Source organism: Macadamia integrifolia, unplaced genomic scaffold, assembly GCF_013358625.1.
Source record: "Macadamia integrifolia cultivar HAES 741 unplaced genomic scaffold, SCU_Mint_v3 scaffold540, whole genome shotgun sequence".
Taxonomy (NCBI): domain Eukaryota; kingdom Viridiplantae; phylum Streptophyta; class Magnoliopsida; order Proteales; family Proteaceae; genus Macadamia; species Macadamia integrifolia.
This window is the reverse complement of record NW_024870480.1, coordinates 224,908-240,921: the sequence shown is the minus strand read 5'-3', so window position 1 is coordinate 240,921 and position 16,014 is coordinate 224,908. Positions and strand designations below refer to the sequence as shown.

The following is a 16,014-nucleotide window of genomic DNA, read 5'->3' as shown; positions in this document are numbered from 1 at the left end:
AACGGGTGTAATGAGTAAACCATTTATCCACATGACGGAACAAATGCCTTGTGACGTTTGAATAAAAAAACCATTGTAACAATAACATTAAGTATTGATATTTGGATGAAGATTTTTTTCACTAATAGGTGTGAGATGGGCATCGAAAATAATGAGTATTATCAATTTTGTATATAAAGAGAGTAATAATGACACTAAATGCATGCAACTCTCCTTCACCCACAATGGGGAAAAACTTATGTTATATTCATATTTTTAGATATCTTAATTTTTATTTTATTTTTTTCAAATAAAAAAAATCCAAGGATTTAAAGGCAAAGTTGGATAAAATCAAGTGGAATGATAGTTTATTTATGATTTATTTTTTAGATTTTAAAATTTAATTTATTTTCCTGAACTACAACCGTGATTTAGGGGTACTTGTATCTATCCACGTGGCTCTTTCTGATAGGTTGATTAGAAGTTCTAAGTCCCCATTTCTCCCGGCGTATCTTTATCTGCCGTCAGTTGTTTGTCAATCAATAATAGCCTTCCACTACTCTATACCCAACTACCACCAAAAAAAAAACAGAAGAAGAAAAATCTACCCAATCAAAAACATGTATGCAGCATCAAAGGATGTTTTTGTAATTCAACATAACCACATGGGTACGCTTCACCGCCATGAATATAATCTGAACATGAACCTTCAGAAATGTCGTTTTCACTGTAAACTGTAAAGTGAATCACACACTTCTCGTTCGGTAACGAAAATTGGGAGACTTTTAACAAAGAAGTTAAGATCGTATCTTCTATTTTACTAAACTGGGGACTTCAAAAGAAGTCAGCTAGGGTTTCCATTTATGATGTGTGAACAATTGAACTTGAAGAAGATCTTGTTGTTATGCTTGTTGGATGGAGACAAAAATGAATCCATGTGAAGCTCCCTACACTCTTCTGGGGTTTTTGTTGCAGAAAGATCAACCAGGATCCAAGACTTGCAGGGCTGAAGAGGGTTTTCAATTTTTCAGGGACTATGCTATTAGAGAAATCAATGTTTTGTTATGGGTATCTCTCATCTTGATCACTGGTCTTCTTCTCAGGAAAGTTACTAGGTTGTTGAGGTTATGGGCGAAAGGGAGGAAGATCCCTGGCCCTCCTTGTTCGTCTTTTTATGGTCATGTGAAGCTGATTTCTGGAGGCAAATCGGGAGAAACCCTTACAGGTGAGTTGGAAAATCGAGGGAGTTTTGGTTGGTAGAAGGGTTTTTGGTACTGAATTTTAATTTCTGCTGGTTTCCCTTGTTAGGGGATGTGGAGATTGGTTATTATTATTATTTGTATATAATATATATTTTTTTATTGAATTTAGCGCAGATTGAGTTCGGATTAGTGTTTGAGCAAGGTCATTCTATTGTTCTGTTTTGTGTTTGAAATGATATTTAGACATAATGTTATGTTGTATATTCTCATTAAACTTTCGTGGATCATATTCCCCTACGTTATTGTATATACCTGATGAAACAAGTATAATCTGCCTTTGGTTCGTTATCCTAACCTTTTTTTGGGTAAATAGCTATTAGCTCTGTACACTTTAGGCATTGATTGATTCGATTATTTGTTTTTTTTTTGGTTTGGGGTGGGGGGAGGAGCGGACTCTTTAAGGGCAGTTTTAGAGATACGCACTTTTCATTTTGTTTTCCTTAACAAGTTATTTGAAGTTGCTTGTATTCTTGGAGATCATTTGGAATTTGTTGGGTGAGTGGTTCTCGCATAGGAAGAATCAGCAATTCAATTTGATGGTTTTTGAATCACTTGATTCATTAATTATTTATTTGTTTGATTTTTTGCCTTTCAGAATTTTTGTCAAAGTCACATGAGCAATATGGATCAATCGTCAGGCTGTGGTTGGGTCCTACCCAACTTCTCGTGTCCGTCAAGGATCCATCGATAATCAAGGAAATGCTGGTCAAGGCTGAAGATAGATTGCCATTAACAGGAAGGGTATTCCGTCTGGCTTTTGGCTATTCGAGCCTCTTTGTTCCTTCATTTGAGAAGGTTGCTTCTTGTGTTTCTTACTTCCATTGTTTCACTCTGACTATTTGCACATCCCTGTTCTCTTTCACTTCGCATATGTCTGAAGTGGTTTCTTGTGGTCAAACTTCTACCAACAGAGTCTTTTCTTGTCTTTGATAGATCTTGTAAACATATTAAGCAGCACAGAGATGTAGTAATTTTTCTAGATTCTTACTTATGGTAGGTGGAGGGCGGACCTTGGTGCAATGATAAGGTTGCTTCATTGTGACCAAGTGGTCTCGGGTTCAATTCAGGAAACAGCTTCTCTGCAAAGCGGGGGTAAGGCTGCATACATTATGGCCCTCCCCAGACCCCACAGTGGTGGGAGCCTTGTGCACTGGGTCCCTTCCTCTTCTAATTTCTCCTCTTCAGCTTTGATACCACTTAATGTGAGGTTGGTTCACTAGGTCATGAACCCCAATTGTTCATTCAGCCCTATTTTATATGGTGTATAAAGACAAGGTGCATTTCTTGGATTCATGAAGGAAGCCATCCTCTCTTTTCCTTTTAGTAGCAAAAAGAAGGAAAGATAATATAATATAATAGTAAGAACTCTTTGTTTTTCAACGTATAAGAAATTAAGAATACAATTTATTTTATTGTCTCTGCTAGTTGTTTTGTTGGGTATGTTCGACAATGGCCTGTAGTTCAAATGCTAGATTTGTTTTCCCTTCTATAGACTGTGATATGTAACTATTTTCTTACCTAAAGCCAATATCTCATCATACATGTTGCAACTGTTTATATAATCTCTTTTTGCATTGAGTGGTATTTCTTTGTGATATTCAATGAGACGTCACTCTTTATGATACTGACTCTGATCATAGATCTGACCAAATTGGATACTATCATGTGGAAACATGACCTTTGAGCTCTACGTTGCTGTGACATTTGGAAACTTGAACATAGAACCATAAAGTATAAAACTAATAGAATTTGTTTATTCTTTTAGTCCCTTCCTAGTACTAAATATATGTCTCACATTCACCATTTGCAGGTAAGAAAGAGAAGGGAATCGTTGGCAATACAGTTGAATGGGAGACTGATTGAGAGAGCAAATGCAATTTCTTCAAAGGTTGTGGATTGTGTCATGGAAAGAATTCATTCTTTGATGTCCAAAGGAGTTCTTGACTGTAGATCTGTTTCCCAACACATGGCTTTTTCCATCCTTGGAGCCACACTACTTGGAGATAGATTCTTGAGTTGGTCTAATGCTACTGTTTATGAGGAGCTTCTTATGATGATTGCAAAAGATGCTTCCCTCTGGGCATCATATAAAGTTCCCCCACTCTGGAAAAGAGGATTTTGGAGATACCAGGTTTTGTGCAAACGGTTGAAATGCTTAACACAAGATTTTATTCGACAGTGCAGACAAAATTATAAGTTGTTCAGTCCAATGGATCAAAACCCCCAGAGTGTAACTGCAACTGCCGGGAGGGACACTGCATGTGGAGTTTTTTGTTCTGGTCTTGATATGGAAGATGACTTGCTCTTTGATGAGTTCAATGGCCATAAAAATGCAAGTGAAGAACCATGTGGGAATATTATGGGTGTGATGTTCCATGGATGCTTGACTACTGCAGGATTGATTGGTGACATTTTGACGAGGCTTGTGATGCATCCAGAAATACAGGAAAAGGTGCATTATCTGTCTGAAATTTTTTGTTTTACTATGACATGGTTGTGCATATATTTCATGAGTTCTTTTTAAAGAGATGGTCAATCTGTTCCCCCTCCCCCTCCCCCCACCCCCCAAGTCATCCATTGCCTCTTCTTCCTGTAGTGCTTTTCCCTTACCAACTTCTATTGAATCGTTTACCTGTCATGTTGTACTGGAAATAATACATCTTGCTTCTCCTGAAATTTCACAATAAATGGACATATCCTCTTCTGTTCTTTCTGTCTCTGACATCAAGCATTCTGAAGGAACCTTCCATGTGCTGATATGTCCCAATAAAAAATTCTCCAAGGTTTTTGCATGTTCAAAAGCTTGATTTTCCTAATTCCTAATAGGCTTGGGGTTTTTTATCTTTTAAGGATTTGACTGACATCCTAATCTCACTTCTGCTGATCTACGTTTCATTTCATCATCATCATCATCATCATTTTGCAGCAGTTGTTCTCGTTGTCCTAGTACAGCTATCTATCGGTGAATTTAACTGATCAGAGATGGTTTTATATAAGCAGTTTATATGGTATGTACTGGAGGTGTTGTTCACCCGTATATATATTGAGGATTATCTCAAATTATTGGGTCCAAACTTGTCATCTTGATATCATTTATCTGGTCATTGGAACCTTTGATGCAGTAAATCACCTAAATGGGCTTATTTTGTTAGAAATAAGCTTTGGGTTGGGATATGTATGTGTTGGATCCTTGATCCCATGTGTTTCCATTGTAATGGGCTACTTTAGTGTAAGAATGTAAACGGATTTGATCGAATAGGACAATTATTCGAATCCGTTTACAAATTCAATTATCTGAATTCGAAACCGTTATCCGTCTAGAGATGTAAAAGTACTTATGATTCCGAATTCGATTACCTAATTGATAATCGGAAACTATCGGGTTCGAATGGTAACTCATGAGGAATTGAGGATCAGTTCAAGAATCAGAGGATGTAGCCACTGTTGTTGCCGCTGGCCGTCTCTTGCAGAGAGTGAGAGAGAGAAACCTACATGATACCTGTTATCATGCTCAGATTGAGAGGAAAAAATGCAAGTGGTGAGGTCTGTTGCCCAACACGGCGGAGGATCCTGAGTGTTAATCCCCTTCCCCAGCCCCGGGAGATGTGGGTGTTTTCTTGCAAGGGCGGTGATCCTTGGGATGTTAATCCCACATATTCTTTCTCCTTTCTCACCTTTTTAATCTGTTTTATTACCCTATGTCACCATTTTCTCCCCCATTCCAACCCTTCTCAGCTCAGGAACTAATATCTTTTTATTTAATTGTTCTCATAAGACCTCTGTAATCCCCCTTCAGTAGTTTCTCTCTTCTACAATCAGGATTAACTGTTACTTATTCTTTTTCTTCTTTTGAAACATCTGTTTTGAGCGATCCATGTTTCTTGTTTCCGATCAGTAAGTCCTGTTTGCTTGACCATATAACCATGGTAAAGTAGCCACAGGTAGGATCCTCTCCTCTTGTGTGTTGGGTTTCGTTTTGTGACTAAGCATATCTGCAAAATTGTTTTGGTAAAAGCATTTCCCTTATTATGCAGTGTGTTCTTACTTTTTCTATCATTGGTGATTTTGTTTGGTTCAATGAGTGTCATGATTCGTCTTAAAGTTGCTTTTCTGCCCCCTTATACAATAGAATTGGCGTCATTCATGATATGCAGATCTGAAAGCACGGACAAGTTTAAGAGCATATATATATACACACACATATATATATATATATATACAATTTTGGTTGTATTTTTACTTCGAGCTTATTGCCACAGATGTACTTAGAGATCGTTATGGTGCGGAAAAGATCACCTAAGTCGGAGCTAGAAGATATTTATAAGATGCAATATTTGTTGGCAACTGTGTATGAATCTGCTCGTCTTCTACCGGGGCCTTTGCTTCAACGGTGTTCTTTGAAGCACGGTACTAAATTGCTTATCCATTAACAAAGCATTACTTTCAGTATGATGGGTTGCAAATTTTATAGCATTGAGTTGCAGTTTCCTTTTTTCCTCTAATATTATGCTGTTGTCCATGTGAGTTCCCTATCAAATGAAAATCAATGACTTGGCATCCTATATAGTTTGTGTTACTTCTCCATTCTGTTTGTTCCATGACTGATATGCTGCCATGCTGGGTTTTAAACCCCGCCCCCCAAAAAAAAATGATATCCCTGTTTTGAGTCTTATTGTTTGACATGCTCTTTAGTAAGAATTAAGGATGTGATGTTCAAGCATCTTTAACCCCAAGAAATGTTTTTTTTTTTTTTTTTTTTGGGTGAATAAAAATTCATTACCAAAGAGAAGGAAAAAGGGCCCCAAAGGGAGAATGTGCAAAGCCAAAAAAAAAGAGAAGACAATTATACAGACACACTCCCCACATTAGGAGTGAGGGAGGTTCCAAGAGGCTACAATATGTCTATTTCTCTCAGAGTCAACACAGCTAAAAGGGATCGCAGATAGTTTGCTTCTGATGTCAAAAGAGATGTAGTCCCATATCTGTTGGAAGGATCTAGAGTTGGGAGTTCATCTTCTTAAGTTACGCACCAACCAAATATGATGAATAATAGCACCAATAGAGAGCTTGCCCACACAATCACGAATGGAAGAGCCTCCAAAATTTATATCCACCCAAATCAACTCACGCTAAAACGGAAAAATGCGTTGCCTTATAGGCCAACAACAAGAAAGGAGCCAAGTCCAAATCCTGGAGGAGAAATGGTACCTAAAGAAAAGATGATCCACATATTTGAGGGCATTCTAACAAAGGATGCAAGGAGGGACTAGAATGTGTCTACGGAGTAGAAAAGACAGACAGTAGGAATGAGGTGAAGACTCTCCAAACTGTGAAGCTGTGGCAGGCCAATATGGGAAGAGAAACAAACCAAATTGTGGCAAAGAACAATCGGGCCCTAAACTTGGAGGAGATCCCAAGCAGAATTCAAACTGAAGATACCTGAAGAAGCAGACCAAGGAACCCAGTCACCTCTACCATTAGGCCTCTTGGAAATACTCGAGAGGTTGGTCCAGATAGAACTTAACTGGGTAGAGGAAAAGATGGGAGGAGCCCGATCGTCACCCATGATAACGTCAGAGGCTAAGGCCAGTATATCTAAACCCAAACTGTAGATGGATTTGTCACCAATCAAAGGGAGGAGAATTTCAAGAGGATGCTAAGGATCTAACCAACGCCTTGTGGAGGTCCATCAATCATGTAGAAGATAGAGTCGAAAGCAAAAGGCCTGAGCTTCACTTTCTCCAGGCCTAAGAAGCATCAGATGGCAGGGGGACCGTCCAAATAAGATGACGAGAGTAAGCCCAGTTAACCCAAATGCTCTTCTTTTTAGAAGCTAACCTTCAGATCAGCTAGAGAACACCTGTCGAGTTGATGTCTTTTATGCACCTTAACCCCAATCCTCCCTCAGATTTGGGAAGGAAAATTGAGGTCCAGGAGATGGGGCAAAGGAATCTAGCTGAACCTTTCTGGAGAAAGAATCACATAAGAGTTTCAAGTTTCACAATTATAGCCTATGGGAGACCAAAGATGCTAGACCAATAAAGGTAGGACGACTGAAGAACCGATCTGATCAACCCAAGACAGCCTGCATAAGATAGTAACTTCCCCTTCCAAAGTTGGAGTGTCTTGCACATAAGGTCAAGCATAGGGGTGCAATGATGAGCAGTTAACCTAGAAGGGATCAATGGCAGCCCAAGATATTTAACCAGTAAGGAATAAATAGAGAAACTGGTCAATCCCTTCAAGCAGGACTTGAGCTCCTCAGAAACTCTAGAGAGAAACAAGAGGGACTTAGAGAGGTTAATGCTAGGTCCAGGCATACACTCAAACTGCCTCAAACAAGACATAGAATATTGGGCCAAGGAACAACTTTGAAGAAAAGCATGAGGTCATTGACAAAGGCAAGGTGGGTGAGGTTGAAGGTCTTGCATTTAAGGAGGGGAATAATGAGCTGCTAGTCAGTATGGGATTGGATGCATCTGGAAAAGACTGCAAGGTCTAAGGTAAAGATGTAGGGGGAGAGGGGACAGCCTTGACGGATATTGAAAGAGGAGGAGATGGCATTGACACTAAAATCCCATCTCTTAGAGTCAAGCATTATGAATATCAATCTTCAGGAGGAGAGTTGGGGAACAGTTCTTTCTATTAAAGCCTCTCACAATCTCATGACAAAGGAGAATCTTGTCAGAGATACAACGACCCGGCACAAAAGCTGATTGGTTTGAACGGACAAGGGAGTCAACAACCAATTTTAGCCTATTAGCCAAAGTTTTTTTGCAATAAATTTCTAAAGCAAGTTGCCAAGGGCAATGGGGTGGAAGTTAGACATGGAAGTAGGGGATAAGGCAAAGAAAGGTATGATTGATTCCTTTGACTTGACTGGGGTTAAAAAAACTCTGAAGGGCTTTGATTTGGTCCACTTTAATAATATCCCAACAAAAGGTGAAAAATTTCATACTGGAAAACCCTCTGGACCAAGAGCATGGTTGCCTTTATGGGAGAGGACAACCGAGAGAATTTCAGGCTTAGAAGGGATGGACTGAAGGGAAGAAAGGAGAGAAGAGGGGATGAATTTATTAAGAACATCCGGGATGGGGGCAGGAGAAGGAGAAGGGGGGGTGACCATTAGGGGAGGCAGGGGAAACAAAGGAGTTGATGTTTATTTTGGTTGCTTAAGGATCTATGAAAATAAGCAGTATTCAAATCACCAGGCTCCAACCACTTGCTATGGGATTTCTGTCCAAGGAAGCTCTTTTCTTGTGCCAAAAGGGAAAGAAGGTTTGAAGAGGCAGCTTTCTCTTCAGCAGCCAATGAAGAATTGGGAATATCAGATGTAATTGTTTTCTCTTGGGCCAGGGACTTTGTTAGCCTTATGAGAGAGAACAACAGTTGTAAACTCGTCATTAGAGGGGATAGCATGGATAGAACCGAAGGGGTGACTAGGAATGAACATGTTGGAAAGAACCTTTGGGGTAGGCTCAACTTGTTGAACTTTTTGAGAACAGTTTAAACTCAACTTCGATGGCTGCTTAATGAGAAACCTGACCTTGTCTGGGAGTCTGGGACAGCTATAGGAGACAGTATTCAGGCCATAATTCGTCGTGTGAACAAAAAACCGTTGACCAATGGAAATAAACTTGTAGAATGAGATAGGAAAGAAACAAGGAAATTGAATGGAATTGAGAACATGACAGAACTAGGGCTTGGTTGGGAGAAAAATTAACTTCTGATCTGGGGCTTGGATTGGGGTGAAACTCAAGTGTAGTGACAGTCTTTGATGGGCCTAACTATGGTTGAAAGTTGAGAGAGATCTCTAAGGAAAACAGAGTGTGATTATGTCTGTTATAGCTTACGGCCATGACAGGGGAAGGCAAAAGATGGATATGAAGTTAGGTTCTAGGGTTTAATGGCTGGTTTTGTGAGGAACAGGTGAACAAGTATAAAGGGTGAGGATGGAGGGAAAAAAAATTTTGAATATATGAAGATATGGCTAGTTGCAGGTTGCCGGAAAGTGGTACTAAACAGGGTATCCACAAGGTGTGAAAAGGATAGTAAACAGACCTGATTGATGGGGTTCTGAGTGATTGATTCTCAATAACTAAGGTTCATTAGCAGTGCTTTAACCAGCAGCAATATTGGAAACCAAAATCCCCTTGAATTTCCTGGGGAATCCACCCTCAGACTTGAGGAGAATCCTCTCAAGTTCTCACTGTAAATTCACATAGATTCACAGAAAATCAATATTTTCATCGATGACACTGCATTTTGACGGGCAGTTGACCCTAATTATAGATCAGGGATCAGCACAGTTGCTTGAGTCCCAACTACAAAACTTTCCAAAACATTCTCGTGGAACAAAAGTTGGAAACTTAGAATCTACCAGAAGCTAGTCTGATAGACCTGAGATCGAACTTCTAGAACCTTATAACGGAAATAGAGGCTAAACTAAAAACCCAAAAATATGAAATCTAGGTTGCTGCTGCCGAACACTTCTGGAAGATTGCTACCTGCTGGAAAGAGGCTAAAACAATGGTTGAAATTTGGATTTCCCCCCTTCCTCGTCCTACTGGCTGCATTAGCTTTTCAACAAAATTCAATGTTCTTGTGAAATGTCACATCTCCCAATATTCAAATAAGTTAACTGACTAATTAGATAACAGTTCTCCTTCTCTTTGCTGATGGTAATGTCTGGCTTCAAACTACAGTTTTAAGGGATTCGGTCTATAAATGCCATCAGTTGGTACCAGTAATTTTAACAGATGAGCTGATAATCTATTCCAATTCATACTAGGTGAGGATAAAATGAGCTTCCCAGTAGCAGTTAAATTTTTAAACAAAGGATTTAGTTATGTGCATGCCTGTGTTTAGATGTGAACAAGACCTCTCTCTCTCTCTTTGAAATGGTATTTTCTTGAACACTTTATCAGGGTTTTTTTTTTTTGTCGAATCCAATCAGTCTAGTTGGTTATTGCCATAATAGTTTGTTTGCTATTTATTTTATGATAATTGTGAATTTATTTTTCTTTTGGCCGGGGTTGGGGAATTGGCAGTGGATGGGTCAGTGTGCAAGTTTACCTTATTTTTTTATGCCTTGTATGGTTATTGATTCTCTGATTACTATTCTGAAGACTTGAATCTTCAAGAAGGCATTACTGTACCAGCTGGAGCAATTATGGTGGTCCCTGTGCAATTGGTGCAGATGGATAGATCCAGTTGGGGGAGTGATGCAGACCAGTTCAATCCATATCGGTTCTTATCCAAGGCTGAACAGGGATCTGATTCAGTTCCTCTTTCTCCATCTGCAGGTTTACACTTGTTTTATCACTAATGTTGTTTGTTCTGCTCTTGTCATAGATGTAGCTTTTAATATGTTACAGTAAAAACTTGAATTTTATTCAGTTTCAGGTTTTCATGGTTATCCTTGCTGTCCATATTACTTAAATACACTTCAACTGTGTGCCACCTGCTGACACATGCTTGAAACTCTTGCTTATTCTGTGGTTGATAGCATAAAGGGCACATGTAAACTACATATTTCCTTATCTGTCTATTAATGATTACCAACAAATAAAAAATAATGAAAATTAGAATCCACATCCTCTCTCTCTCTCATATATTTATGGATATGAGCGTGATGGATGATGTCCTTGTTCTTTGGTTAGTAGGTTACACACTTCTACATATTTAGGTTTTGGTTATCATCTTTTAACTCATCTGCCAATTGAACATTCCCCAGGCCGATGCGTTCTTTCATTGCTGTTATCCTGGCACACATTCTCTTCATCTTAAATCATCACATTTGGTTTTTACTAGTGATTTTCAGCTGGTTTAGCCACAGGATGTTGATCATGTAAAAGTTGACTGAGCACTGGGAAGATTCCAGTTTGCAGTTTTTATGCCACTTTATTTTATTTACGGGGAAGTGTTTCAGTGTTTAGTAGATAGAAGTTGAAGACTGGTGTTGAATCCAGGTCTTCCATTCAAACCCCAATAGGAATTTCCTATACAAACAACCTTAGACCTCTTTACCATGATTGCTCGAGGCTGGAAACTAGCGAGTGTTCATGAAATAGGCTACTATTGTTGTGTTCTTCCTTTGGACAGTCGGATGGTTTATTCATGTCTAGATGAGAGGGTCTTAAAAGTTGGATGTAGATAAATTTGAGGTTCAAGTATTAGCTTGTTGTTGTAACTTTAATTTTAATAACCTTTATGATCTCTGAAAAAATGCCTCTTCATTTTCCAATGCGGTTGGAAAACAGTTGTTTCAGTTGTGATTTTTACTAATTTCTGTTTACTCCCTATATTGGGGGAATTCACATCTTTTTCTATTTGTGCAGTCGTTATCATAATTACTATAGTGACCTAGATTGGGTGTTTTTGAATTGAAGAAGTTGTAGGTTGTTAAATTGAGAAACTGGCATTAATTTTATTAGAGGGTAGAAAATTATTCTATCAAATTTGAGTTGAAACACCTTTTTTAGGGGGTAACATATTGATGAAAATCAGATTTGTACTCTGTTTTGAAATAAAGCAAAAGCATAGGAGGCAGTTGAGAGTGAAGATGATAAAGAAGACTAAATAGATCAAATTGATTTGCGTAAATCAGTTATTTTGGATCATTTTTGACAATAGTGGCCATTAGAACTCAGTTCATAGCAGCACGGGAGAGTCTGGAGGTGTATGCTAAGCAAAGTCATGGTCTGATATGTCTTCCATCAGATATGTTTTGGTCTTCAGTGCATAGTTGTCATGGAGCCTAGGTGAACCAAGGAGGTCCCCTGGGGGGGGGATTTTAAGGCAACACCAGCAAGGCGCCAGTCCAGGCAAAGCACCTGGACGCCAAGGCGACACCTTGACAATTATGCTTCATTGAATTTTAAATATATGCCCAGTTTTATTCATATTTGAAATTATTGTTTTGCCACTAATTCGTAGGAGTTTGTGGGCTTATTTTTAGTCTTTATTTAAGTTGATTAGTACTGTTTTAGGTCTTACTGTTGACTATATATAGTTATAGAAAACTGATATGGTGTTCTTTTCCTATCATTTTAATATATTAACAACCAATTTGCTTTTCTCCCCTACAATTTTCTCGAGTTTCAGGTTTTGATTACTATTTTGTTTGATTCAATTAACAAGATAGTAGTTTTATTTGTTTTTCCTGACAATTTTCTGATATTCTCTCTAAGGAACTACATCAATGATCCATGCATGAACATTCTTGGTATTTTATATTCTCAGGTGTTGAAGAGAAACTTAATGCAGCAGATACCCCATTTGTATTACATGACCAACTTGCGAATGCAGCATTTCTTCCTTTTGGTTCTGGGACACGAGCCTGTGTTGGACAGAAAATTGCAATACTAGGGATTGCAACATTATTTGCATCTTTGCTTGAACAGTATGAGGTTTGTCCTGCACACTTTTTTGTTCTTAGTCTGTTCATACCTGAATTGTCTTATTGTGAGCTACAGAACTGTTGTAGAATTGTGTCCCATAACTGTTTATGCGACAAACTAGTTTGTCCCTCCCTCCCATATATCTAGTATATACACACGTCACATATCATAAACATCATAAGTAAATTAACCGCAAATAAAAGAAACAACAGTAAAAACCAACAGTTACATGCAAATTAACATCCATTGTAAGACTGACCAATTGTTCACAACAAATTAGGAGTAAAAAACCAGAAGTTAAGTATACATTGAACAAAGCATATCTTTCCGTAATTCAGAGCAATAGTATTTTACATGTCAGATAGGATCAAAGATTCAAAATTGATTCAAGAAGAGAATTAGCAATAAACTAAAAACGGCATAACCAGATGCAACAGTAGAGCAAGGTATAAGATTCAATGATTTCTTGTATTGCAAGCATTATAATCCTGTACATTGCCCAGGCACCTATGCAGACCAAGGCAATGCCCAGGCGACTTAAAACACAAAGAGTGAAATATTCTACGGCCATTAACATGATTTGATCATGAAACTGAATAACTGTAGTCTGTACCAAATTACAGGCAGTCAGAAGGTCAGAGAATAAAGTTTAGGTTCTACTACAACACGTGGCCAATGTGCAATTCACAAACTCCTGGGGATTCAATGGTCAAAGAAAGAGCTAGAACCATAGAGGCACACAAATGCACTTCTTAGTAATAACTGTGTCTTGCGAAAATAATGGAATAGTAGTAGGGATCTATAAAGAATTATTTTATTGTTATTAGTTTTTTGGTGCGAAGAGGGCCTGTCAACAATAGTACCTGTCAAAAACAATTGACTAGAAATAGGGAATAGGAGGCAGAAAAGGATCGAACTACAATCAAATAGGTTTTGTGAGCAATCGCTCAAATGGAGAAGCATTCTCCAAAGAAATGGGAAAACATTCTATTCATCATTGTGTTTTGAAGTACAATGTTAACATATATATGCTATGGACTCTTAATCAATAATGACAAAAAATGCAAGTATCATCGAAGAATTTCTCAAATCAACTTGGTATCCTGTTATTGGTATTGTTGGGAAGGAAAATAACCATTTTAAATGACACCAAAATCATGAAAAGGGAAGCATTTGATCCTCACAATTGGTCTAAAAGTGATAAATTGCTTGATCATCAATAGAGGCTTCAAAAATTAAACGAATAAACAAATCAGATTATGGACTTTAATAAAATGTGAAAATCCGAATAAACCCAAATCTATTCCTACCATCAATAGTTCCCCCCTCCCCCTCCCTTTCCTTCTCACAAATCCATTTAGTTGGGAAAAGGCTGAGTTAATGTTGTTGTATTCCTATTATTAAGCCCAGAAAATGAATCACACCCCTATGCCCAGATTTAGTTGGAAACTAGTAATCCAAAATAAATGTTGTGTGACTCAACCGATGCATCTGTTCCATACAAACTTTTGACACTCTAGAACGTTATGTGGAGCACTGGAGCCTGCAAGAAATCATGACTTCTTTACAATTCCTTTTTTGAATCAGCAATGATTTTTCTTCCTGCTTACAAATTCTTTTACAAAAAGATGAGATGCTGATAGTACTTTGCCAACTTCCTTTATATTTGTGGTGATTAAATAATTGATGATGGCAAGTTATATTGCTTGGTGGGAAGAAGACTGCTTATTGTAGAACTTAAGACAGCATGTGAGGCTAGTTTACCTACTAGTGTAACGGATAAAATTTCTCTACTTGTTTCGTCATCCAAATTGCAGATAAAACTTCAGCCAGATTCAGAGAATGAACCAAAGCCAATGATGAAAAACTGTGTTCTTCCAAGTCCTAAGATTGTCTTCATAAGAAGGAATGGCTGAAAAGTGAAGACCAAGGACCTTGATGGATACAGAGTTATTACTTGGATTTTGTTTTTTACTGGTCAAAGTGCCAGGATATGGATTGGAGAGGTATTTCCTTCCCTCAAGTTTTAGTGGCCAAAGAGGGAGGATCTTTCATCTCTGTTTCATACTTGTGTTTTTCCTTCTTGTTTTTGATGGCTCCTGTGTGGTTGTACTATGAGAACTGCATACTTTTGACGCATTTGGGAGCTGTTATTACAGAGGAGCTGTCTTTAAGGTTTTTTTTTCTCTTCCTTCTTTTGGAAGGTATGTTGTCTGTATTGTTTTACTTTCTGTTGTACTTTGTTATGTTTTTTCTCCCTGGGGAGTTTATGTAATTTTGTGATTTCATATAGATAATGAAAGTACAAGTATTTTACATTGACAAAATACCTTCTGTTGCTTCAATAGTAGAAATTATGTTCCAGTTCTATGTTCTAGGTTGAATTTTGTTTCCAGGTGGAGCAACTGTCCAGGACAGATCCTGAGCCGATTGACCAAAATGGCTTATGATATCATAAGCCATTTTGGGATGTGAAAACTATGACTATGGAAAGAGTACATACAGAGGATGCATGCAAATACATAGAATGGTATTTGATTGAATTAAGACACAAATTTGACACATGACTAATTCAAACCATGTATTGTCTATCCAATAATTGAAATAGCCACATCGATACGACTGTTGATATGATTCAATGAGAATGGCAATATAAGAACCCCTTGGCAGGTAGCAGAAAGATCATTTTGCCATTGGTCAAAATATAATGAAATAAAGGGAATGAGTGAGTTAAATCAACAAATTTACATTGAATGTCAAAATCTGTGAGTTTGGATGTAATGCATATTATTTTTTAACCCCACGTTTTTTTTTTTTTTTTTTGTTTTTTGTTTTTTTTTCTCTTGTTGGGTAATATTTTACTCAAATAACCATTTTTTTTTTCAATTGATGAAAACATTAAAGCCATTATCTCTATGTTGTTGGTCCCCACAAATTTTTTTTTTCATGAAACTCCACTTCTAAGTGGACTCCTCATTGACCAATCTTTCTAATTGGGTTAGGGAACTAAACATCCATCACATACCCAGTGTACTTGATAGTGTGGAGGCTCCAATATGTTTTATCCTTGAGGATTACACTGACCTACCTACTACTGATCTTCCACTCATCATCTCTGATAGGAGTTTTGATCACCAGACAGAGGAGGCACGATTGGAATCGGAAGTGATCTTTAACAATAAATTTGTATCAACAGTTATGATTATGGATTTGCAGGAACAAGTGAGTCAGTTATAGACATAATGCAATCCTCACCTACTATGTTTTCTAAAGATGTTAGTGACCACTCCAATGAAACTGATTTTGGCGTGTAAAGCATCTTTTAGCTAAACAACAGGAAAGGAGCATTTATATTCTCCATCAAAAAGATG

General features: G+C 37.9%; 1 protein-coding gene across 2 annotated transcripts; it reads left to right on the top strand.

The window, feature by feature from the left end:
* Positions 1-739: 739 nt before the first annotated feature.
* LOC122069158 (cytochrome P450 4d2-like) lies at positions 740-14,988 on the top strand. Of its 2 annotated transcripts, none has more exons than XM_042633105.1 (7): positions 740-1,204; positions 1,837-1,982; positions 3,052-3,693; positions 5,501-5,648; positions 10,370-10,546; positions 12,486-12,652; positions 14,461-14,988. In XM_042633105.1, exons 1-7 carry the CDS (start codon positions 895-897, stop codon positions 14,557-14,559), a joined length of 1,689 nt encoding a protein of 562 aa, XP_042489039.1. In that variant the 5' UTR covers positions 740-894; the 3' UTR covers positions 14,560-14,988. The 2 variants fall into 2 exon arrangements, with proteins under 2 accessions (XP_042489039.1, XP_042489037.1); XM_042633103.1 differs by having other exon boundaries at positions 742-1,204; positions 1,837-2,036.
* The last annotated feature ends 1,026 nt before the right edge of the window (positions 14,989-16,014 follow it).

What these genes read in the sequence shown, in the direction of transcription:
- LOC122069158 (XM_042633103.1), top strand. Translation starts at nt 895, where the DNA reads ATGGAGACAAAAATGAATCCATGTGAAGCTCCCTACACTCTTCTGGGG. An exon ending in ATCGGGAGAAACCCTTACAG is followed by an intron (nt 1,205 to 1,836) that starts GTGAGTTGGAAA and finishes TTTGCCTTTCAG; the next exon opens with AATTTTTGTCAAAGTCACAT. An exon ending in TTGTTCCTTCATTTGAGAAG is followed by an intron (nt 2,037 to 3,051) that starts GTTGCTTCTTGT and finishes CACCATTTGCAG; the next exon opens with GTAAGAAAGAGAAGGGAATC.